At 48.9% G+C, this 24,154-nt stretch overlaps 2 protein-coding genes across 2 annotated transcripts; both read right to left on the reverse strand.

Annotated features, from left to right (window-relative positions):
* Positions 1-1,183: 1,183 nt before the first annotated feature.
* On the reverse strand, positions 1,184-7,322 carry serpinf2b (serpin peptidase inhibitor, clade F (alpha-2 antiplasmin, pigment epithelium derived factor), member 2b). Its single transcript, XM_007896493.2, has 9 exons — positions 7,223-7,322; positions 5,905-5,985; positions 5,396-5,467; positions 4,533-4,923; positions 4,158-4,301; positions 3,309-3,512; positions 2,634-2,776; positions 2,158-2,359; positions 1,184-1,629 (listed from the first exon to the last, which is right to left on the reverse strand). The coding sequence occupies exons 2-9, from the start codon at positions 5,965-5,967 to the stop codon at positions 1,298-1,300; spliced, it is 1,551 nt and encodes a 516-aa protein (XP_007894684.1). The 5' UTR covers positions 5,968-5,985; positions 7,223-7,322; the 3' UTR covers positions 1,184-1,297.
* Positions 7,323-8,140: 818 nt separating this feature from the next.
* On the reverse strand, positions 8,141-24,106 carry wdr81 (WD repeat domain 81). The gene is made up of 10 exons (XM_007896494.2): positions 20,548-24,106; positions 20,157-20,264; positions 19,456-19,643; positions 17,239-17,420; positions 16,649-16,814; positions 15,890-16,052; positions 14,402-15,097; positions 13,905-14,050; positions 13,367-13,546; positions 8,141-11,497 (listed from the first exon to the last, which is right to left on the reverse strand). Exons 1-10 carry the CDS (start codon positions 24,101-24,103, stop codon positions 11,174-11,176), a joined length of 5,709 nt encoding a protein of 1,902 aa, XP_007894685.2. The 5' UTR covers positions 24,104-24,106; the 3' UTR covers positions 8,141-11,173.
* Between the last annotated feature and the right edge of the window lie 48 nt (positions 24,107-24,154).

Below are 24,154 nucleotides of genomic sequence, written 5' to 3' on the forward strand. Positions count from 1 at the left end.
AGAGAGAGAGGGAGTTGTTATTCAGGCTCTCTAGTGACTGCACAGGTCAGGACGCACCTGGAGTACTGCGTATAGCTCTGGTCACTGCAACATGATGAACTTGCCCAAACCATAGAGGCAGTGCAGAGAAGAGCAACCAGGATCATCCTCTGTGTTAGGGAAATCAACTACGAGCAACCATCAGACAAGCTCGGGTCAGGCTCTTCAAGCCCGAGGCACTTCTCACAGAGGCCTCATTGAAGGGCGTAAGATCTTAAATGGGAATAAGAAAGAAAAGCTCTGGATGCACCAAAACTCAAACTGGTCACTTCAATCCACGGCTGTTTAGTGGACGCTGCTGTGCGCAATCGGCTGCCGCGTTTTGCCCACTAAATACACAGTCAATCCACTTTATAGTACATTCTGTGAAGCGCTTTGAGACGTCTTAATGACGTGATAAGGGACTATGTTAAATGCAATTATTATGAAGTTCTCTAACAACCTGACTAGAGCATTGTTCAGCCTGAGTATGACACCTGGGAATCTAAACTCAACTCATTTAGCAATGTTAAAGTCCTGGAGCTCACAGGGTTTCCTGGCTGTTGGGGACATAACGTTTGTGCTACAAACCTCCAGGAAGTAGGTCATCTTTCCTATCTCCTGTTCATTCTCTTTTTTCAGCGTTCTTTGAATCCCTTAGGATTTTAACATCTTCCCTCAGGGCCAGATTAGGTATCAGCCTGGTGCACAGGTAGAGCTCTCGCCTCCGAGTCAGACCGGTGTGGGTTCAAGCCCCACATCGCAAACCGAAACCTAGACCTGTATATTAGGTGGTGTAACCAATACACTGCAAAGCTCAATGTTAGGGACCTTTAATATCCACCTGAACAAGTATATGGGTCCCATCCAAAAGATAATGCAGTACTCCCGCAGTACAGCATTGGGAGTGTCAGCCTAGACTAAACTAGCAGCGCTGCGGGACTGTCCTGTGTGAAGGTCAAAGTGCTGATGTAAGAGACGAGGTGGGTTTAAAGTCCCGACGCGGGGCTTGAACCCATGAACTTCAGACACGCTGAGCCGGGCTGAGCGCTGGAGTAGCGGTGGGCACAGCCTCGCTGAAGCTGCTGTGCAGCTTATGAAAGAGAAGCTGAGAGGCGAGGCTGGGAGGACCAGATCAGTACAAAAAAANGATTCCAGGCCAAGGGAAGGTTACGATTCATTGTTTATTAATTTGTAAAAAATAAAAATACATTTGCGTGTGGTGTCACGGCCGGGCGGGCGAGGCATTGCCAGGGTAACCAGTGTCTCCAGGACCTCCTCACTTGGGGCCGAGCAACTTCTCTGACCTCAGATCTTCATCGTAGCTCATGTACGGCTGGTACTGGGCCTTCTTGTGGTAACGGGGTTGCGGGTTCTTGATGCTTCCCAGGAAGAGGGGAATGCCAAAGTGGTCGTCCCGGATCAAGAAGATGAAGGGCCGGTTGATGCTGAACATGGAGAAGGACCTGCTCATGGCGACGACGGTAGCAGCTGCTGCCTCTACTCCCTCCTCCTTCAGCTCCAGTGTGGCCTTGTGCTTCACACTGGACACGAACAGAGGCTGGTCCGAGATGCGGCTGAAGTCAGGGTGGGAGAAAATCACCCCCAGACCTGGAAGGAAAGACTCGTGATTAGAAAAGAAAGGCAAGGACCAGAAGGTGAAGGAACGAGATGTAAATACCCAATGAGAGATGAGTACAGCTCAATGCTCCATCCTCTATGTCACAGCAACATGGCACAAACAGTCTATAAGGTTCTGAAGAGATGAGATAATGTAGACTATTCATGATAAGCTGATTGATCTTGTGTTGAACAGTGGAACCAGAGGACACGGCCTGCAATTGAAGGGGGGGAAATTCTGAACAAGTCTGCGGAAACACTACATCACTAAGCGAGCAGGAAACTTATGGAACAGGCTCCCTAAGGAGACAGTCGGCGGAAGCAGAAAGTGTTGCTTGTTTCAAGAACAAATGAGATATATTTCTGTTAGAAAATAATATCTGGGGATACAGTGTATAGTTTGGGACGCGACATGTCAAGCAACTGATTGCTGGGATGGCAGAAAGGGAACTAGATGAACCTTGATGTTCTTTCGTCAGCAAATTCTTACGTTCTTATTTACAAGAGAAAGTCACGTACCGAGTTCTTTTAAGACATTGTTCAGATCGACATCGTAGTCCACATCCAGCTTCGGTAACTTAACCATAATGTTCTTCGTTCTGGGGAACCTAGGCAGCAGTTCCTGTATGTTTAGCTCACTGGCCACGCTGCTGATGTTACTGTCCATTATTGGGATGATCACAATGAGGCTCATGTTCTGCTTGAAGGAAAACTTGGCAACCTAGGGAAAAAAACACACACCACTTTATACAATAATAATAAAACTTGCATAAGTCTGATATGTATAAATCGTAAGGTAAGAGTAATAGGCAGCCTTTAGGACAGGGGAACAGGGATATAGAGAATTTGGAAATACAGGGAATTGGATCAGGAGGATAAGGACAATTTGGGTTGAAAGTAAAAGTATAAGCAGAGATTGAGAGGTTCTTAATACAACAACTAATTGGGTTTATACGGGGCCTTTCACATCGGGAGGATGTTCCGAGATGTCTTACCTCAACGTTAAGATTATCGTCCATGAAGACACTCAGCGGGTATTTCGGATGCTGCATCATTTGCACGGGGAAGCTCTTCCCATCCTCCGCGTAAAACAAGCCTTCTGCGGTGACACTCGGATCAAACTTTGCTTTCCAATACCCTGATTGTCAGAACAAGGCAGTCAGGACACAACTCAGACCCGAAATGCTTCTCTTTCTCACCTTTGCTCAGTCTCCAGCACTTCACACTTCAACAACAACAACTTGCAATTACCTTCGCAGCCCTCAACCAGGGCAGCGTCCCAGAGCACGAGAAGGTTGTAGGTTCAAGCTCCACGTCAAGACTTGACCTCATGGTCCAGGGCTGATTCTCAAGTGCAGTGCTGGCGGGGGGAGCTGCTTTGCGAGGATCACTGTCCTTCAGGTAAGAGAAACCGAGGCCCAGGTTCCCTGAGTCCCTGAGGGACCTCAATTCAACGTCTCATCTGAAGGACGCACCTGCGACAACGCAACGTACCCCCAGCGCTGCATTGGAGTGAGCGTCAGCTTAGACTAACGTGTTTGTTCTTCAACTCATGACCTTCTGACTCAGGGACGAGAGCTCGATCGCTGCCCCAGGCTGACACACAGGGATACAAAGCCTTCGGAGAATGGTTGTGCAGTCACACGGGTAACGGTCAGAGCAGAACGCACCTTTAAAATGAATGGCGTTGAGCAGGAGCAAGATGATGTTGCTGGGAACCTCGCGCAGAAATTCTTTAATCTTTCCTTTTGTCACCTCTTCCACCCACTTGTTGATCGCCTTTGTGTCATCTGCACTTTTGCCCTTGAGAAGCTGGGTCTGTGACTTGTAATACTTCTCCAATGTCTGGACGAACTCGTCTTTAATGTGGAATCCTATTGATGCAATCACAATAATAATAATAATCCTTGCATTTGATATAGCAACTTGGCACGTCGTTGAGATATCTCAAAGCGCTTCACAGGATACACTGTAAGGTGTAGTGACTACACATTTGGAGGTGAATGTGGCAGCCAATTTACGCACAGCAATATCCCTCAAAAAGAGTGAGTGACCAATTTTATTTTTAGGGGATTGTTTAGAGAGAAAAGCTCCCTTCCCTTTTGGCATTATCGCACTGGACCTTCAACATCCACCTGAACAAGCAAGTGGTTTAATGTCTCATCCGAAGGACGGCACCTCTGACACTGCAACACCACCCCACACCCCCCACCCAGCGCAGACATTAGAGCGTCAGCTGAGACGATGTGATTCCAAGCCCAGACGCAGGGCGAGAGTGCTACCAACTGAGTCAGGCTGAGACACAGCTTATTAATAGTATGAAGAGAAAATAATAATAATAATCTAACTCTATAAATCATTAACGTCTCACTCAAATCTTAATCATCTCCAGAATCAATACTGATCTTGCGTCACCCTCACTCTGCGCCCACCCTCTCCCTCCTTACCCCCTCTCTCCGCCTCCCCACAAGCCTCTCCGCCTCCCCACAGGAGCAGGCAAACCCTCGCATCGTACCCACCTTTTTTTACATAAATCCTTGAAGCGATCTGCAAGGCCTGGTTTGTGAACTCCTTCTGCATGAGGCGGAGAGAGTGGTGGGCGCAGGGGAATGAATTAAAATGGAGGGTCCTGCGGAGCTGGCTCTCGGTCTGGTTCATGGAACCTAGAGGGTAAAACACAACCCCATGAAATCCAATCCCTGTGTTACAGTGAAAAAATAAGCCTTTCGTTTGATACAGGTCTTCGAGACGTCTCAAAGCGCTCCGGGACTCCACCCGGCGAGAAGAGCGCTATAAAAATGCAAGTTGTCATTGTTAAAGGCCTCTGCTCTGAACGCCCGGTTACTGTACTCCCTTTGCCTCCCGCTCCTTGTTTAAACACGCCATAAACTTACCCAGAGCGAGCTGAGCCAGGCCTAGCGTGATGCTCAGCGGGGAGATGACAATGTTTGGTTTACTTGTTTCATTCAACAGTTTCTTGAACAAGTCCATGCCAAAGTCAGTGATGGCGTTCCCCAGACTCTCCATCTGTTCCCTGGTGACAGATGAGCTGCAGTCTTCAGGCTTCACCTCGGGCTTGGGCTGACTCGCCAGCGCCTGAAACTCCTGGGGAGTTTGCGTGGGTTTCGGTTCCTTGTCTGAAACACTGGTTCCCGGCTCCTCAGTGCACATACAGCTACCCGTCGAGCTCTCGGTGTGAGGGGACTGGGTGTGGTCCAGGGGAAGACTTTTTAGGGTAACAGGCTGTTCAGTTACACTGAATTCATCTTTTGAGGGATCTGAGACCTTGGGAGAAAAGTACAATGAATTGTTTAGGATTTTCTTTCAATTGAGATTTAATACTAGTCCTTGCATTTGATACAGCGCCTTATCGCGTCCTCGAGACGTCTCAAGGCGCTTCACAGAATATACTGTAAAGTGCAGTGACTGTGTATTTTGTGGGCGAAACGCAGCAGCCAATTGCACACAGCAGCGTCCCTCAAGCAGTCGTGGATTGAGTGACCAAATTTTTATATTTTTTGAAGGGATTATTATCCCCGGCAAAGCCATCCACCAGTCGACTAACAACCGGGTTCCTACCGACTGCTGAGTAAACAGAGGCGTATGCGTGGAGTCAGGAAACTTGAGGCTTCGCCCTGTCCGGGAATCAAACCCGAGTCCTTTTGCTTGCGAGGCGAGTGCTCTAACCATTACGCCACAGTACTACAAAAAATAATAATACAGTAATAATAAATAATCCTAATAAATAATCCAGTACCTCGGGAGGAAGGTCCAAGCTTGGGCAAAGAGATACATCTGGCGTCTTTGTAGGAGAAACCGTTCCAATATCCTTTAGGAAAAGAAAATTTTTAATGCGGTGTGTGGCCAACCTGTGGCCAGCGTACCCCCCTCCCTCCTCGTGTGGTGTCCTGTAGCTCAGTGGTCAGAGCACTCGCCTCGAATCCCGGCAGAGCTAAACCTTGGGCAAGTTTCCTTACTCCACACACACACACACACACACCTGATAATAATCCCTCGAGAGAAAAAAAAAATTATTTTTCGGTCGGTAAAGCAGTTTTTTCTTGATTGAATATTTCTTGATTTGTGGCATAAATCTAGCAATACTCCATCAAGAATGTGTAATTTGGGGGGGGGTGGGGGGGGGGGGGGGGGGGTCAGCTGGGCGACTGACAAACACGGAAACCCACCACCATGCTTAAGAGCGTCCAAACCAAGCGATTCAATAAGTAAAGAGAAGCAGGAGAGAACGGAAAGAGTATTGCTTACTTCGGTACTTTTGCTTGGTCGGATGAAGCACAGCAGCAGCGCAATGATCAGTCTGTAGTCCATCCCGCGTCCCTGTGTCTCCTGTAAAATGTATCCGCGGATTAATTGGTGCAGCATCAGAGGCATTAAAGAAGTAAAACCAGGCAAATGTCGGCAAAGGACAGCGCTCACACAGGGTCCGAAATATAAAAATCTGGGCACTATTTCGGTGAGCGAGTGCTAAACGTATGGAACCGGAGACAGTGGAAGCAGAAAGCGTTGATCGTTTCAAAAGCACAAGCGTAATTTTTATATATAATGGCCTAAGTCATACGTGCAGCTGAGTCCCATTCAGTTGCCTGCCAAAAAAAAACACTTCAGATGGTTGTTGCACACGAGTCGTCTTTTTAAAGGCGATCAATGGCTGAAATATTAATGGTTTATTGGTTCCAAATGATCTTAAATCCTATGCAACTCATCTCCTCACTCGTAATGCCGCTGCCACACTTACCCGCCGTACTGAATCACTGGAAAAAACAAAGTCTTGACTCATCACCGCATGTCCATTTACCGTCTGCGGTGATGAAACACCCGACACATGTACTTTACTATTACACAATGTACTTCATTTGAAACAATAAATAATGTTTCAATCAATGAAGCACAATGCACTCCGTTTGGAACAAGTGCGGAAAACAAGGTACTTGTTTACTGTTATGTGTTAGTCATATAAAATCCAACTTATGTACAAGTTTGCCTGTAACTCATGCTTTGCGCAAGTCATATTAAGTGTTACGGTCCTGATTGATACGACTTGTGGAGGCTTTACTGTGCTGTAAGGTGCAGTGACCGTGTGTATTTGTAGGTGAACACGGCGTAGATTTTGCCCACAGCAATCTCGCAGAAGCAGCTGTGAGATTGAAGTCACTGTACGTTTAAACCGGGCACTTGCGCACTCGCTGACTGAACCCGACAAACATCGGGAGCTTTCTCTGCATCCGCTTGACGCCTTGCAAGGCTGCAGTCCTGGATAATAAGTCAAACTGCCGCGCAGACAACAGTAAATTACATTTGTCTGTGCGCCGTTCAGGTCGGGAGGACGTCCCAAAGCGCTGGACGGTCAAGAATGCTCAAAGACATTAGAGTAAAAAAAAACAAAGGATAATTTAACCCAACAGCATTTTGACCTATAAAAAAAAATCTGCCCTTCATTTACAACCCATTGGAAAAGGATCAATTGCTGGATCTCAATTATACCAGATTTAATATTAACAGAAGTTTAATCAGAATGCTATAGGAACATAGGAGAAATATAGGAGTAAAGAAATGAACACCTTACCTCCTTACTTAGTCTTTTTGTTCGCTGTACCTACGATCTAAAGTGCTGACTGAAAAAATGGGCAAAATACCCATAACATCAGCAGTTTGTTAACTGATTGTAGCTAATAATACTAATCAGTAACTTCCAGGGGCCTCTAGCATATTGATCTTGTTCAGTGAATAAATATTGAGCCACATGGTGGTTAAACATTCGCCCACGAACTGAGCCATTTGTTTATTAGAGGAACTGTGATTGCATTCTTTGGACACTGCCGTTACTCTCAAAACAAACTGGTGTCAGTGTAATGTCCCAGCTTCAGAATCCGCAAGAATTTAATTAATTGTAAAGCAGTGACTCAAGGAGTCAAGCAAGTAAGCAATTGCTGAGCCTGTGCTCTGAGATGGTGCTAATGCTGAAGGTTAAAAAAAAGGGTTAAAGATCATGTCCGGCAGAATCTCTCCCTAAATAAAGAGCAAAGCTCTTCCAATTGGTTCTGGTCTGGGTTGAAAGAGGGAATCGAGATATTAAACTGACTAAAATGCAACTTGCATTTGATATAGCGTCTTATCACTTCATTGAGACGTCTCAAAGTGCTTCACGGGGTACACTGTAAAGTGAATTGACTGTATTTTGTGGATTGAGTGGTCAAATTGTTTTTAAAAAGGCATTATTATCCCTGGAAAACCAATCTGCCAATCGACTAACAACTGGGTTCCTACTTACTGCTAATTAAACATAGGTGTGTGGCGTAAAAACCGTGTCTAAGATTTCACTCTGTCTGGGAATTGACCCCAGGTCCTCCCGCTTGTGAGGTGAGTGCTCTAACCAATACGCTCGTGTCAACTAAACAGGGAGCTGGATAAGCACCAGAGCATTGAATACATGAAGGGATTTGATGACCCTCAGCCAAATTACAGACCGAGAGCTTGTGAGAGGTCTTTTCAAATTTGTTTATTATTTATAAATATTCACATCTCCAGAAGAACCATTGCTACAACGCTAGAAAGTTCCTGCAGGCTTGTGACAGAACGTGGCTTGAGCCTCAAGTGATGGAACAAGTGCATGAATGTACGAAGGACAATAAAAAGATGCGTAATGCATGTGCGTTGAGCACCCTTAGAAAGTGACAAGACACCCACCAGAACTGGTCATTGGCAGGCAGAAACACCCTCTTCTGAGCTGGAATCCACCTGCTTCGTTCAGTTTTTAACCCACCCCCCCCCCTCCATGCCCCCCACCCCCTTCTCACAGAGGTGCCAATTCTTCACCTCTTTGCAACTAGGAACTGGTGTTGCCTCGAGCTTGAGGTCGGGAACTGGGGCAGTAAGGTGATGGTGGAGTGGTACCAATGCCCCTGATCTCGTAAGGAGCTGTGCCAGTCAGTGTCCCTGAGATGAAGCCCAACTCGTAGAACTTTCACACCCTGGAGAACAAGGCACTGGACCAGGCAGCTGCTGGTGAACGCAGCACATAACCCCACTGGAATTCAGTCCAGGATTATACTGCTGTGAAAGCTGTCGAGCACAGCTTTTCAGGTGCAAGTGTGTGTGTGTGTGTGTAATTGAGAGGGCGAGAGTGAAGGTGAATGTGAGGCACGTATCTAGAGGGCAGAATGTGATCTTTTGTAAAAGATATTCACGCAGACATTTGAAACGAGTTTTCTGTGATTCTTTACAGTGTTTAGGGGGGGCGATTGTATGCGTAGAGTTTAACATTAACGTGAATTCATGGGGGAAAAAAATATTCTTGCTGACTGGAATAAAAGGGAGGGCTGAAAAAAAAAACATCTCTACTCTTCACCCCCAAATTGACACCCCTTCCCCTTTAATACGAACCACATGAGCAGAGGGTAGAGCCAGTTGGAGCTCAAAACAAGTCAGTTGCTCCATTTAATTGGAGAGCCCCAGCTCTTAAGAGAACACATAATTTATCAATCCTATCAGTGGATGTAATCCATACTGTTTAACAAATTCAAACTGTGCATTAGTATAGGAGCAAGGACTACTGTTCACTGAACCATCAGGGCACTCATTGTCAGAGTAGAATCCAAGCACCTATTCCTGATGACCACCTCCACAGTCCAACATAGCGACTGCTTTAACCAAACGCTTCCAGACAATAAATTTACCTTGAACCAAGGTTTGAAACAAAAACACTTTCTATTAAGAGACAACTGTGATATGAAATGGAATATAAGGCATTTGATCGCTTTCCATGGTTAGTAAAAGTTTCCTTCTACAGCGAAGAAGGTTTTGCTGCTGTTTCTACCCATTTACAATATAGGAAAACCTGAAAGAATGTAAGACATGGCTTTTAGAAATACTGTTGTGTTCAGTGCTGTTCGGTCCTTCCCCCAGTCAAAACCAGAACCTGAAGACTCAGGGTTAGAGTCTGCAATGGATGGATGCCCAGGCATCAGCTCTGCTAACCCGGAAACCCAGTCTTTGCTGCTTTGGCAACTCATTTCGGTTTCCTCGACTTTAGTTTCGAGACAGGAACGTCACCGACTGAATCACACCCATTACACAGCTGCTGCGCATCACAGCATCAGCCCATTTTGCATTTTCGCGGTTGGATTCACTTTGAGATCTTTCCTTCTGGGGACCCGAGACCAACACCACAGAGTTCTCAGACTTTCGATTTGGAAGAAGCCCTTTCTAGTTTATTCCCTCAGTGGCAGGTTGCTGATGAAGACAGCACAGTATCCCATAACCATCCCAACACCCGAATGGGCATTAAGATATATCTGAGAACCATATATTCACATTCCCCCATCCAGCAAGGGCAGAACTTGGTCAGGATGAGCTCCTTGCTGTTCACTGTCATAAAAACAGGGGAATTCAGGCTCGACAACCAGAACTTCACGGCAGAAGCCTTGTATTGCCAGCTAGGCCCACCTCAGCACCTGCTCTCCTGAAGCACAACAGTGGACAACCATTTACCCTGGGGACTGAAGTACACTTGACACTTTATAGGGTTGATTTTTTTCCTGACAATGAGGTTAAAAAAATGTTTTAACCGCATCTCCTCTGAAGCCCTCTCCTCCAGCTGTTACGCAGGGCAAGTGAGTACCATACTGCACCAGGACCGGGACTGTACTGAAGTTCCTGAATTGCCATCAAGAAGCCCCTTTCCTCTCTTCCATTTGGAAGGTCCAAGTTGCCTTAGCCAGAAGTCCCACATGAACCTTGATGGTCTCAGGTATCCTCAAGGTATCAAGACACCAGCTAATAACGCCACTTGCAAGAAAGACAAACAGTCATCAGAAATCAGTGGCAGAATGCCACCGCAGTGCAGTAGCTTTGGGACCTCCGACAGTCCACAGAGCACTAACCAAGGAGGCACCATTAACTTTCATTCCCAAGACTCACCATTTTTTTTTTAGTGAGGGTGTGGTGGGCGAGGGTACAGAGAAGATAAATACTTTAATCCCTGACAGGTCTTTCCTAGTCTCGACAACACTTGTACCACAAGTGGATTAAGGAGCACCTACAACGTTTCAGGTAGATCAATTAGTTGCAGTGTTTTTGACCTGTTCCTCTGAGCGCCCAAGTAAACTCCAGAAGAAAGCATTTTAAGTAACCATTTTTGTTAAAAAAAAAATTCTTGGACTTAAACTCCATGTGCTATGTATTTAAAAACTCCTGGTGGCTCTCGTCACGTCTATTAGAAATAGATAGCAAATAAGTACCAGGGATTATACAGTTTAAAAAGGATGCAATTCAAAACGAGCTCTAAGATCGCTTCGTTCTCAAAAGGTCGTACGAAAGAAAGGGCGAGTGGGTTAGGGTCAGGGCACAAGGGGTGTGTCATTGCAACAAATCTGGTAACACTGGGACCTGAGTGTTTTGATCGAGCGAGACACTGAGCCTTCCTTATTGCTTATGGTTAAGGGCAAGACGTCCAACACGAACGCGTGATTAACGAAGGAAAAGGTGCTGCTGTTTTATCAGGTCCTGGGAGTCCTGCCTAGGCCAGAAGCCGGATGATCCCGTTGTCGGATCCCAACAGGAGCAGGCGCTTAGTGGGCAGCACAGCCAAAGTGGTCAGCGTCCCCCGGAAGTTCTCACTGCTCAGCTTGTTCATGCCAACGTGGGCGGAGGTGTCCAGGAGCGAGTAGATCCCGATCTTGTTGGCTACCGTTCCGGCCACAATTTCATTGTTGTAGAGGTCGAAGGTGTGCACGGGGTCGGAGGGAGACTTGTACTGGTGGAAAGGTTTCTGGTCAAATTCCTTCCACACAGATAAGGAATGATTAGTGGAGGAGCTGATGATGACATTGTTCTCCGCAGCCTGGTAGAAAATAATCGATAAAAAAAAACTCAATGAGTTTAAGATGTCAACAAACTTGGGACCTAGAGCTCCAAAGCTAAAGCAGTGTCTGCACTTAACTGTGGCTGGAGGAGAGAGGGCCCTTTCACTTCGCTAACTCAGGCTTGCCATACGTTTCCAGCCACAGAAACTTTGGATTCACTCACCTCCCCTCTGCCATCACTTCCGCTTTAAAATCTAACTCTTCAACCAGCTTGTCACCAACCCCTCCCCGCCCCCAACCCACAACCCCTTTGTTTGCAGTCCTTGAAAAGTGCTCAAATGTTGTCTTACGTGAAGGACGCAAGCCATTATCAGTAAGCTCCCTCAGATAGTAAGATCTTAAGATCTGATGGGTTTGTGATGGTTATTTCAATAGTGTCTACGAGATGAAGACAGGGTGGGGGGAATGTCACAGATCAGGAAATTACATAAGAGTCTTCTGGGTACATTCCTGAAAGTATTTTACGTCAGTTCCCTTACAACAACTTGCATTTATATAGCGCCCTTCACGCGGGGTAGTGTCCAGGAGCGCTGACAGGCAGAAAGCCGAGTGGACAGCCATAGAGTCAAGTCACCAGCCCATGTTTGCAGGGGCCGATCACTCTGGTCACACGCCAACGAAATGTTTACTCTTCTATGAAACTTTAACCAGGGTCACAACATGCCTCACCCACACACCTGAGGGCAAGGTTCACTCCGTCCATTTCATCACTCAATGCTAAATTTTAACACAATTTAACCCCTTTTTTGTGAAACGTGCTTTATAATAATAATTCTTGCTTTTGATACAGTACCTTATCACACCATCAAAACATCTTAAAACGCTTTGGATGAATTTTAACTGTTACGTGAAGGAGCTGTATTTCTGGGTGAGTGTGGCAACAGCCAATTAGCGAAGGGTATTGAAGTAAATGAATAACTTTATCTGAGCGATTATTGCATTTGATACTTTCAATATGAAACTTTCAATATTAAACAGTGCCGGTAAAGTCACAAAGTGCCGAAGTCATTTACAGAGGAAGGTCAATGTTGGATGAAGTTTGCTCAAACCCCACAGGTCAAGGGAATTTTCTGGTTCAACTGTGTTTACAAGGCCGACTGCCCCTTGGTACATTGATCAATGCTGGCTCACTGACGCACACAGGAAGTCGCTGTTTACTACTCTCGGGGGACATTTCTCACTTCCCTCCTCTTTCCCCATTCAAAGGCAGAGGATTTGGGAATATGGGTACATAAGTCATTGAACGTGGCAACACAAGTGTTAAAGGCTGTGAAGAAGAGTGGACAGTGGGTTTTATACACAGGGGAATAGATTTCAAAAGCAAAGCAATAATGTTAAGTTTGTATAAATCATTGGTTAGGCTGCAACTGGAGTATTGTGTCCAGTTCTGGGCTCTTCACGTCAGGGCCTTAGAGGGTTTACCTGCAGAGGAGGTTTACAAGAATGATTCTGGGGATGAAGAGTTACAGTCATGAGGAGAGATTGCAGAGGCTGAGTCTATTTTCATTGGAGGGGGGATCTGATTGAGATGTACAAATTCATGAGGGGTTTGGAGAAGTTAAATAAAGAGATGACAGTGGAGTCAGTAACTAGGGAACACAGTTAGACGTAATGTCACAAGAGAGGGAGAAGATGTTAAAGATGGGTAAAGATGGGCGAGACAGAGATCTAGGGACTTGTGGCATAGACTAATCGCCAGTGGTGAAGTAGAGACTTTCAGAGTCTTTCCTCTCCCCCACACTCCCCGAGCCTGCAGACATTAGCATTAGCCAAGAGGTAAGACAACTTTGCTAAATCTGAGGTTGACTGCTACCATCTCTTGGGCCAGTCCAGCCATGTACACGCACCTTCAGCTGAAGAATGTCACCCTCATGAGCTTGCCAGACTTTCATGATCAGCCCCGTCCTGGTGTCCAGCAGGTAAACGTAACCAGAAGAGAAACCAATGGCAACTGAACGGCCACTGGGATTCACTGCCATGCAGCGGATTAACCCTGCAGTCAGACTCGTATTCAGTTTGAACTCGTGCTGTAAAACAGACCAATAATAACAATCCTTGCACTTGACACAGCGCCTTATCACGTCTTTGCGACGTCTCAAAGCGCTTCACAGGATACACTGTAAAATGAATTAACTGTATATTTTGTGGGTGAAACGTGGCAGCCAACGTGGTCCCACAAACAGAGAGTCAGGGGAGGTATTGCTACCAATCTATGTTGAGATTGAGAGCTAACATTGTGGGAAAACCCAGGTTTAATTCCCCCCCCCACCCCCCACACACACACAATCAAAATCTGGTAGTGATTTCTGGCTAAGTTGGAGATGTTTTCAGGAAAGAATCTGCTGCTGCAGGAGGTTCAGAGAATCAGTGAAGTGAAAGGCTTACCTGTAGCCCTGGTTTCCTGGGGTCAATAAAGCGCAGGATGGAGTCGGCTGTTCCTGCAATGACGCTGACGTGAGGAGCCGGCATTGTGGTCACTGCTGTGATGGGATTCCGAGAGTCAAAGACGTCAAATATCCGAATGGGTTTACCTGCAAATTGAGGGCATGTTAAGGAGCAGCTCAGCAAACAATCTTGCACTGGAACTATCTCCCCGAGAACCTCAAGTGGCAGAGGCTGAGAACGGCAGCATCCAGTCTGCCTGTCAACATTGGGCAGGCAGACTGGATGTTGCCGTTCTCAGCCTCTTTCTGGTGGTGGTTGAACGCGGCAGCCAATTTGCACACAACAATATCCCTCAAACGGCCATGAAGCGAATGACCAATTCACTTGACCCACGGAGTTCAAGGTCACGTGGGAACTTTCTGAAAAGAAAGGTCAAATGTTCTCATTCCATGTTCTGCCCCACACAGGGCTCCCTCCCTCCCACCCTCCCTCTTTACCTGTGTACTGGTCCCACATGTGAACAGCCCCATCACAGCTGACCACCTCCTGGAGGGTCTCCATCTGGTGCACGTAGAACACGGACTTCTTGTGCTCGGAATACGTCAAGCGGGGGTCCACCTCGCACGTCCCGTCGCCAAAATTGTAGAGAGGCCAGAGCCGCACGGTCTTGTCCTTGCTGGCGCTCAGGAAGAAGTCCTCTCCGCTCAGCGTAGACAGGCACTTGACGGTGCCCGAGTGCCCCACGAAGCTCTGCAGCTTGATCTGGTGAAAGTAGAAGTGGGAGTCCTGCTGGCTCAGGCCAATCTCGTACTGCCAGTACGCCAGCCAGTTCCCGCACAGCGTCCGCAGGCTCTTGGGCAGGTCTTGCTTCAGTGCACCGTCCTCCTGGGGCCCCCCGAAGCTCAGGTTGCTCAGGCGCTGCCTGACCTGGGCGGAGCGCAGGCTCTCGGACGTGGAGTCCGGCGGGATCTCAATCCGGTTCCCGACCAGAGCGCTCCCGAACGTCCCAGTCACTCCGTCGTCTCGCAGCCGGCCATCGAACGGGGAGAAGCTGAAGCCGTTTTCCCAGTCGTGCTCCGGCGAGAGAGGGTCTGGGGACGTGGGGCTCTGCAGCCTGACCGCGTCCTGGTACAGGGTGGTCAGCTTCCACACATAGTCGTGGTTTTTGATGACTTTCCTGATGATTGAATCGCCTGCAACAAGATAACAGGTCGGGGGTTTGTGCTTCTACCAAACAATAATAATCCCTGCATTTCATATGGTGCTTCATCGCGTTTCAAAGTGCTTCATCGCGTTTCAAAGTGCTTCACAGTAAAGTTGGTCGACTCGGTATTTTGTGGGTGAACGAACAGGCGACTCACTCACAGGGCCAGAGGCGAGGACAAACTGCTCCCTTACCAATAGGAGCCACTATCTCAAATACAAAGGTTGAATAAAGCCCTTGAATGCTAAGAGCGTTCGCTCACTGCTTAGCACTCAATAGCAACTCCCTGCGATATGACTATGTACCACCGTGTGGCAGAACACTCCCTGCACTTGCAGACGGAAGAGCTTGAGGCTACAACTCACTCGAGCGATCGTTTAAAAAAAATTTAACCGTAAAAGAGTTGTGTAAAAGAGATGGAAAATTCAGGAGGGCCCTGGGTGAGCAAGCCACGTCAACAACACCCTGTACTGTCAACAACTCCGGAGCTGTCTTCCCCTGCCTTTCCTCGCCACCTTCCTCCCCCCATCTTCAGATCGCGCCTGAAGAAGACCACCCTCTTCGAACGTGCCTATGGTCACCTCCCATCTTCCCTCCCCCCCCCCCCACCACCCGGTTCAGCATCATGCTCCGCCACTGTCAAGCGCTCTGAGACGCTACCCTACGTGAGAGACGCTATATAAATGTAAGTTGTTGCTGCTGTTGTAGTGAGGTGCGTTTCCCCAACACCACTCTGTGTACCACGCATCCCATGCAGTCACCTGTCCGTCCAGCAGCTCACCTATCAGGCAGTAGAATGGAATGTAGGCAGAGTACGCCATCTCCAAACTGAAAACTTTTTCCAGTTCTTCCAGGGCAGTGATATCACAGGCCTGATCACTGGCATCCGGGGCCCTAAGTTCCGACAGGATAGAATCGTGGGAATTCTCACTCCTCGTCCCCATCTGTGGAGACAAACACGAGTCACACCACCCCCAGGAAGGGAGGGAGGGAGGGAGGGCTGGATACTCACTCGCACCCCATCCCTTCACACTCCCTCCCGCATGCCAGGCTGCTCCTCTAAGAAGCTTTGTGAGGTCAATATTCTGAATACGCAACAAAAAAACATTTATACATTACTTCACAGTAATTACTGTGAAATGCAGCAACTCTTGTGGTTGGCAAACGGGCAGCTATTTTGTAGCCCACAAGGTTGCACATATGATCAACGAGAGGATTGCTGGCCAGCAGAAACCCCTTCTCTCTCCCTCTCTTTTTTTTTAATAGTGCGACAGGATCTTTTAACATGTACCCGAGGCAGACGGGACCTGATTCACAGCTATTCTGAAACGTAGCACCTCTGACAATGATGCACCTCTCCTGACACTGACATGTCAGCCTAGACTGAGATCGAATCCCCCACATGGGGTTTGAACTCACAAACAAGGAAGCTACCAATTGAGTTAGGCGGCTATCCCTGCAAATCCACCATCAACAGGTTTGATGCTGGATCCACCCCGACAGCAGCTTGTGAAGCTGCTGCAGTTATAAAGTTCTGTACCTGTTCCTTCAGATCTCGCAGGACAGAGAAGCCACCGAAGAAACTCCTCAGTGTATCGCTCATATGCTGCTGCACCATCTCCTGCCCGATCCTCAAACACACCAGGGCAATCAGGCTGAGAGTCTTGATGCACAGCACGGAGCGAGCCTGCGCTCCGCTGGGGAAACTGTCGGGAGGACAAAAGCACAAGTTACCAACACAAAATTCTCAACGTGGAACGAAATCCACAGCCGGAGCCCGACACCGAGCAAGGGGGAGGGAGAAAGTGACCAAAGTATGGTCAAAGAGAAAGGTCGTGATCTAAAAGAGGGGGAAGGAGGGGGCATTGGGGGAGAGAAGTCCAAAGCTTCGGGTTGTAGTAGCTGAAGGCGCGGGCGCCGATGGTGGAGTGGAGGGGACAAGGGACAAGCAGGAGGTCAGCGCCAGCTGAGCGGAGGCAGTGGGTGGTGTTGTGGGGGAGAAAACAGGTCAGAAAGGTAGGGAGATGGCAAGGCCTGAAGGGATTTGGCAAGGAAAAAGGCAAAAGAGACTCTGGAATGGAGTTGCAGGGAGTGGGGGATGAGTGGGTTGAAAGCATCGAGGATGGAGACCTGGTGTCGCAGGAGGTGAGCACATCCAGGACTGGCAAAAGCACGTCCTGGTTGATCTTGGGAAGCACGTCCATCAGCGTGGTGTCCGACAGGTAAACGATGATCTTCTGTGTTAATACCACCGCTGAGAGCAAGCCCGCCTCCTTCCTACTGTTCAGCCGCCAACTACTATTTGGGGCGACCTGCAGGAGGAGAACACTCAGGGTTAACATTAACCCTCAACAATCATGCCACTACACCACCACATTAACAGAGAATAATGCCAACTAACAAAATACTTTCACAATAATAATAATCCTTGTATTTTGATACAGTGCCTTATCATGTCGTTGAGATGTCTCAAAGCTCTCCACAGACTGACTGTAGGTTTAACTGTATTTTGTGAGTGAGATGCGGCAGCCAATTCCGCACAGCAGTGTCCCACAAACAGTCGCGGATTGAGTGATTGGAGTTTTTTTTTGAAGGGATTATTATCCCCGGAAAGCGATCCACCAATCGACTAACAACGGGGTTCCTACTTACTGTCAGGTAAACAGGCGTGTGGAGATAAGAAAACTTGCCTAAGGTTTCGCCCCACCTAGGAATCGAACCCAGGTCCGCTCACTTGTGAGGCGAGTGCTCTAACCGTCACGCTCTCAAATGTTTGGTTAGATACGTTTTGAGATCAGTGAGTCACAGTGAATTAACAACAGCAGCTGATCACAATGAGAAATAATTATTTTCCTGCACCATCACCCATGGGAACAAGCGACAACTGCAGTGTCCTCAACTACTACCTTAGAACAACCACCTCAGCATAAACCGAGCAACCTTCTGCTGTTGAGGAGCTCTCTTCACTGGGTCCACAAGTGAATGTCCTTGCGAGTGCATCCCCTCCGTGGAAATGCTGAAGGAGTGCAGTGCGAGCAGTTCAGCCTGCTCAGAGCCGAAACAGCAACAACCTGGCATCACTGCAGTAATTCACCCATACCAGGAACTCAGCATTGCCCGTCTGTTATAACTGCTGCAGTCAACAGCCACTGGGGCAAAGGGCTGGTGAGTTAGCCACTCAATACTAATTGCAGTTTCTCATCAAGCTCACAAACAGATCACACCTAAAAAGAGCGTTCAATCCAGGCAGCGATGAGCTCATCCACTTGATCAGCAGATATCCCAGCTGCAGTTACACTCATCTGGCGTTGCCTGAAAGGGTGGCCGGGGCCAATTCGATAACTACTTTTAAAAACGTGGTGGACGGTATTTGAGGAGGACGGGCCTGCAGGGTTATGGGGAAAGGGCTGGGGAGTGGGATTGACATTACATTGCTCTTTTCAAAGAGCCGGCACAGACTCGATGGGCCGAATGGCCTCTTTTTGTGCTGTACGATTCTATGATCTGTCTGGCTGCTCACCGGACAGGATACCATATAAAGAAGTCTCAGGCCTGACACATTTCAGAGGCCTTACACACACAATCATACTTCCCCTTCCTCCTCACTGAGGTGCAGAGGAGCTGCCGCACAAAATTCATACAACACTGAACACTTCAACACCGATTGTAACAAAATACATAGCAGAGAAGCTGTACTGCAGACCTCAGTGCAGTTACTTTACTGAAGGACAGCACAACAGATTGGAGCTCCCCAACACACAATCACAGAGAAGCAAGTTGTGGAGTCAGAAGACATTGATGAGGAGGGGGGGGGGGGGGGGGGGTGAAGGTAAGTTGCTTCCTTGCGATTTCACCTGGTTCTTATAAAATAATATGCCCTTTGTTCCTTTGTTTACTGATCCCAGCCCGATTGGAAAATACCCCTCTCCCACTAAACCTGCATTGCGCAACCTACCTGTGCAGGTGTGGGACCCGTGTAGAAACCAGTGCCTTCTCCCTTACACCCAGTCTGCTGCTGAGGGGCAAGTGGTCTCCTCCCACCTCTGTAACGTGCCACCAGTGACGTTTCTGAGTTCTCCCCCCAGACCACCCCCCCAGGTGCTGACTCTGTACCTGACTGTGTGTTTTTATGAGTGTTCTATGGTGCACTAGCTGTCCAGCTCAGCACTGCTCAGATCTAGTATACAGCAAAGTGGGCTCCATACTCAGTGGCGTCGGGTGTACAGCAAACGTAGCAATATCCAACTAACACGTTAATAAAGCCAGAGCTGTTTCCCATCCCATCACCAATTTATACATTTCAGAACCAAACCATGCAGTCAACTCTGCTGGAGCTGTTCTACTTACCAGATATGCGATGTAGGTCAGGCACTGGTAGGTGAGGACTGGCTCTCCATACAGATGAGCCACATACATGAGACAGTCCAGGACGGGCTTTGCAACCAAGTCTCCAATTACTTCACGCTTCTCATAGATGTTACCGATGTGACTTCTGCCATTCTCGCCCATGGACACAAACTGGTGCTTTTCTGGACCTGAGAGAAGGTTGAAAGAAGCACAAATCTTATAATCCAATTCACATTCAACTCCAGACTTAAACTTCACTTAAGCATTTCTTATTTGAAAAGAGGAGGATTTCTCTCTCTCTCTTGTTGGGCAGTGTGTAATTTGGGGATACACAAATAAGATTGCTACTAGGGTGATCTAAATGAGAATTTAGGAGGAACTGCTTAACACAAAATGTTGTTAGAATGTGGAACCTGCTGTCTGAGCAGTGGTTGAATCAGATACTAAAGAAGCATTTAAGAGGAAGTTGGATGCACACAAAGGTCTACATCCCAGGATTCACGTTTGCTATGCTTCACTGCACATCAATTGAACACACACACACACACACACCCTTTCAGCAATGCAGACACAATTAAACATTATTCATAGAACACAGTTGAACAAGCTTCGCTTTTTTTTGCACAACCATTGTAAGGAATAAACAGGCTATTGGTGACTATAGCGTGAAAGGAACATGTACACGGTGGTGAGGACATTACCAAAGTAACATGTAGTTAGCAGGCGCAGCAGATTCCTCACAATGTATCTGGATGTTACAGTTGGGCCCAGTTTGGCCGACAGCCACTTCACCATCTTACAGGCCGTATCTGCAAAACACGATTGAACAGAAACCACTTAACCTGATGTGAGAGAGCAGCAGCACGATGGCAACGAGAGGAGTTCTGTGGCATGCATGCACACACATTCGCATGCTCACTCACCCTTCCAATACACATAGACACAAGCCGTGATTGTGTGAAAATACATTAGGAGCTTCTGCATCCTGCAGCCTCCAAACCCGGTCACAGATTAACCCAGGTATCAAACACACCTTCTGAACAAAGGCAACAGGATTCTATCTTTCCACATGAAGAGAGAGCAACATCTTACCAAGCAAGATCTTCTGCTCCTTCCCCTCTGGCTCCTCAATCAGCTCCTGCTCCTCCTCGTCTTCGAGCAGCACAGCTTCCCCAGGATCTGGGGCCGGCAGGGAGTTGAACACGGTGGATTCAGCGACATCAAGGTTCGAGCAGCTCTCCTCCTCCTCCTCCCCTCCCCCTTCCTCCTCCGCGTACTCGTCTGCCGGCAGTGGGGAGCCTTCACTCTGTTTGAGGTCCTGGTTGCTATCCACTGATCGCAGGCTGACTCTCTCCTTGGAATCTGCATCAGTGAGGCGGTCTTCCAAGGACAGCTCACTGGCGCTACTTTTGTCACTCAGCTTCCCCACGCTGACAGACTCCTGGTCCCTCAGTGTCATCTGGTCGTCCAGGTAGATTCCATTTTGGAAGTCCTCGTTCTCTGTCGGGAACGCCTGCTCGTTGAAGCTGATGCCCGAGGAGTAGTCGATGAGGCTGGCAGAGCTGTGCTCTCCGGTGCTCTTCATATCATTGGCGTAAGAGCTGGAAGCCGGACTCACTGACCCAGCCTCGTCGTCTTCCCCGTTCCCCACTAAGGCTTTGCCTTCCTCGTCTGCGCCATCAAAGCCGGTGAGAATCTGCAGGATGTGAGGCAGGAGGTGGTTGAGGAAAGGCTGGAGGCCGAGACGCACTATTAACTGAATGATGAAGCAGTCGATGTACAGGTAGAAGCGCCCGTGAAGATAGCCAGCCTTCTCGTACACCCCAATCAGAGGCTTCTGTAGGTACCGGTTGGTGTTGCGTGGTCCCAGAGCCTTGGCTATTGGTTCAAAGAGGTACCAGGCTGCATAGACAGCAGTGGATTCATTTGACATCAAGCCGAGGATGAAGGGTAGGAGGATCTCCAAGCCTTCTGGCCGGATCTCCCCTAACAGTTGGTCAAGCTGTTGCCAGAGGTGAAAGACAAAGTCGCGACCTTGCTCCCCATTGTCAGTCGTGTGTAACTGGTGGGTGCAAATGAATTGGTGAAGAGATGAGAAGTACGGAGGGAAGGGGATAATGGGGCAGTTGGGGCTGAGCAGCTGAGCTGGGCAGGGAGGAGGCAACCCCTCAAAGACAGGCTCGTACTCAAACAGGTTCACCTGGTTGGCCTCCAGGCGGGTCTGCAGTAGTTCATCTGGGCTCTTGTGAAGCTGCAGAAGCATCTCCACGGCGTGCTGGAGTGGGGCCGCGATCTCCTTCATGTGGTAGAGGCAGAACTTACGCATGGCCAAGAAGCGGTCAAGGAGAGAGGCATCCGGGTCCAGGGCCCGCAGCCGAGGAGCAAAGAAGATCTCAGCAATCAGAATCCCGAATGCCTGCATGTCCCTCTGGAAGAGCTGGTCAAGAGTTAGGTAGTGAGGTTGCTCTCCTTGCTTGGTCTCCACCAGCTCCCTGTATAGGCCCCTCACCAGAAAGTTACTCAACTTCTCCAACTCCTCCAGTGCTTGCAGAGGATGGAAAGCTTCGGGAAGGATGATCTTGGACTCTTCCAACTCGTGGGTGTCAGGAGTGGCCTTGTTCCGTCGGTTTGCTCGGGGAAGTGGAGCCCTAGAATCCAAGGGGAATAGGTTGGAGGACTGGGAAGGAGATGACTGCTCCAGTGCCTTCCCTGACCCAGAGAGGGAATCTAACGCCTCGGTGCCTTGTTCCAGATCATCATCGACAGCTGCAGCAGCAATGTGTTCTCCAGGAACACTCTTACTCTTGTCCACCGGCCATTGCCCTTCGGAGCCAGCCATCTCCGGGATCGTCCCATTGATCGGGTGAACCACCCAACGTTGGAAGCGCTGCGCGGTTACCATCTCCCTGAAGGGCTTGTTAATCGAAGGGGCTTCTGGCGGGGCGTAGCTGCCAATCATGAGCCGCTGCGGGTGCGGTTGGTCAAAGAGTTGCACCACTCCGAAACTGGTCAGGTTGGTGTGATTGTCAACCAGATGCAAGCAGACGTTTTTGGCTTTGACCGCGTCCTTACCAGTGAGCTTGTAGCCGAACGTCAAGTCCACCCAGTGATGGAGGTGCACAGAGACCTCCTTGCTCTCCAACAGTTTGCGGTGAACATTGATGAATTCCTGATAGGAGCTGCTCCACGATGGGATATCCAGGTCCGGCATGTCGGGGTGAATGGATTGGAAGATGGTGGGATCGGTGTAAAACTCAGGGATGCATTCATCGGGGGTCCAGGCTTGCATGCGCTCCATGCTGGCCGGGTACTCGTTGGGTTCCCATTGGGACCTGACATGGCTGCACAGGACAGAGCGTGGCGTTCTCCGTGCTTTATACACATAATAGGTGATGTCCGACAAGACATCAGAGATGTGGTGTGGGACGTGCAGGTGCTCGCCAGCCTGACCACCAGCTGCAAATGCCTGTCTGGTCATCTCGTAGGTGAAGTCCAGCTGTTTGTCCCCTTTGTTCAGGCGGAACTTTGATTTCCTGAGATCCCTGAACTTGCCATAGGGGATTGTGAAGTCCACCACCCACGGCAGGACGGGATGGTAGTTGGGATCCCCAACCCTGCGGCCAGACAGTCTGTTCAGCCCCATCAGGTACTGGAAATTACTGATTCTCCCGTGCACCCAATCGGTCACCAATTTACGCAGCTCCACTGATCGTTCGCTGTCCGGGCTTCTCTCACGAATCTCATCAGTCCTTTCTCCGGAGTCGGTTCTAATGGATTCCAATGCCTCGGGCCTCTCGTAATCGGAGAGGTTGACCCGCAGCTGGGTGCAGAGTCTCTCGTCTACCATCACGTGGTGAAGGGACAGGCTGCCACAGGCCAGGCCCTCTCGGTGACAGGTCCGCATGGCCTGCAAAACCTGGAAGATGATGAAGAGCACTTTGGTGTTGCTGTTGGCCAGCTTGGCCGGACTGTACGTCACGATGTCCCGAAGTGAGTAGTTGGCAAAAGGCTGCACGACGTAGAGAGTGTCGGCTGACTCCAGCAAGGCTTCGGCTCTCAGGAGATTGGGGTGCACGGGCTCGGCAGCTGGGGAGGGGCACGTCTCTTTAGGAGATGACCCATCACCGCTGATCTGCACGAAGCAGCAGCCGAGAGCCTTGCTGAGAGACTGCTTGATGGCCTCTAAGCTGGAAACGCCCTGTTGCTCCACGCCCCCCGATTGTACGTGAACAGATTTCTCGAGCGCTTTGCGCCACAAGTTTTTATAGTTCTGATCGGCGACATATTGCATGAAGCTGCAGAATGAATCCAAGTCACTGCCGTCTCCTCCCGATCCGCCTGTCCGGCTGGGAGGCGACGTCCGTCTCCGTGACAGCTGGTACTGCAGCAGTTTTTTTCTCAGAGCCTGAATGGTGACCCGGGTCCATCCGGCTGGCAGCTTGTGAACTGATCGCTGTAGGTAGGTCTCGATCTCCACTGCCGTCACTCCATCGGGCACGGAGCACACGCTGGGCAAGACCCTCCTCTCCTTCAGGCTTGCCAACCATTTTGTGGGCACGTAGGCGATCACCTGGCACCCTTCCCCAATCGCCAGCTGCTTGCGGTCGATGCCCAAGTCCCTTTCAACGCTGGCGAGCAGCCACTCCATGATCCGTTTCTACGCGCGATGAGAAAATCAGTGTCGGGCCTCCTGGAGTTC

The sequence above is a fragment of the Callorhinchus milii genome, unplaced genomic scaffold (assembly GCF_018977255.1).
Source record: "Callorhinchus milii isolate IMCB2004 unplaced genomic scaffold, IMCB_Cmil_1.0 Scaffold10, whole genome shotgun sequence".
NCBI lineage: Eukaryota > Metazoa > Chordata > Chondrichthyes > Chimaeriformes > Callorhinchidae > Callorhinchus > Callorhinchus milii.

Coding starts and splice junctions, on each gene's coding strand:
- serpinf2b (XM_007896493.2), bottom strand. CDS start 5,967: ATGGACTACAGACTGATCATTGCGCTGCTGCTGTGCTTCATCCGACCA. Junction 4,924..5,395: donor GCTTGGACCTTCCTCCCGAG/GTACTGGATTAT, acceptor TTTTCTCCCAAG/GTCTCAGATCCCTCAAAAGA. Junction 3,513..4,157: donor AAGGATTTATGTAAAAAAAG/GTGGGTACGATG, acceptor TTGCATCAATAG/GATTCCACATTAAAGACGAG.
- wdr81 (XM_007896494.2), bottom strand. CDS start 24,103: ATGGAGTGGCTGCTCGCCAGCGTTGAAAGGGACTTGGGCATCGACCGC. Junction 15,098..15,889: donor TCCATTCTACTGCCTGATAG/GTGAGCTGCTGG, acceptor ATCTTGTTGCAG/GCGATTCAATCATCAGGAAA. Junction 13,547..13,904: donor CCAGGAAACCAGGGCTACAG/GTAAGCCTTTCA, acceptor TCTGTTTTACAG/CACGAGTTCAAACTGAATAC.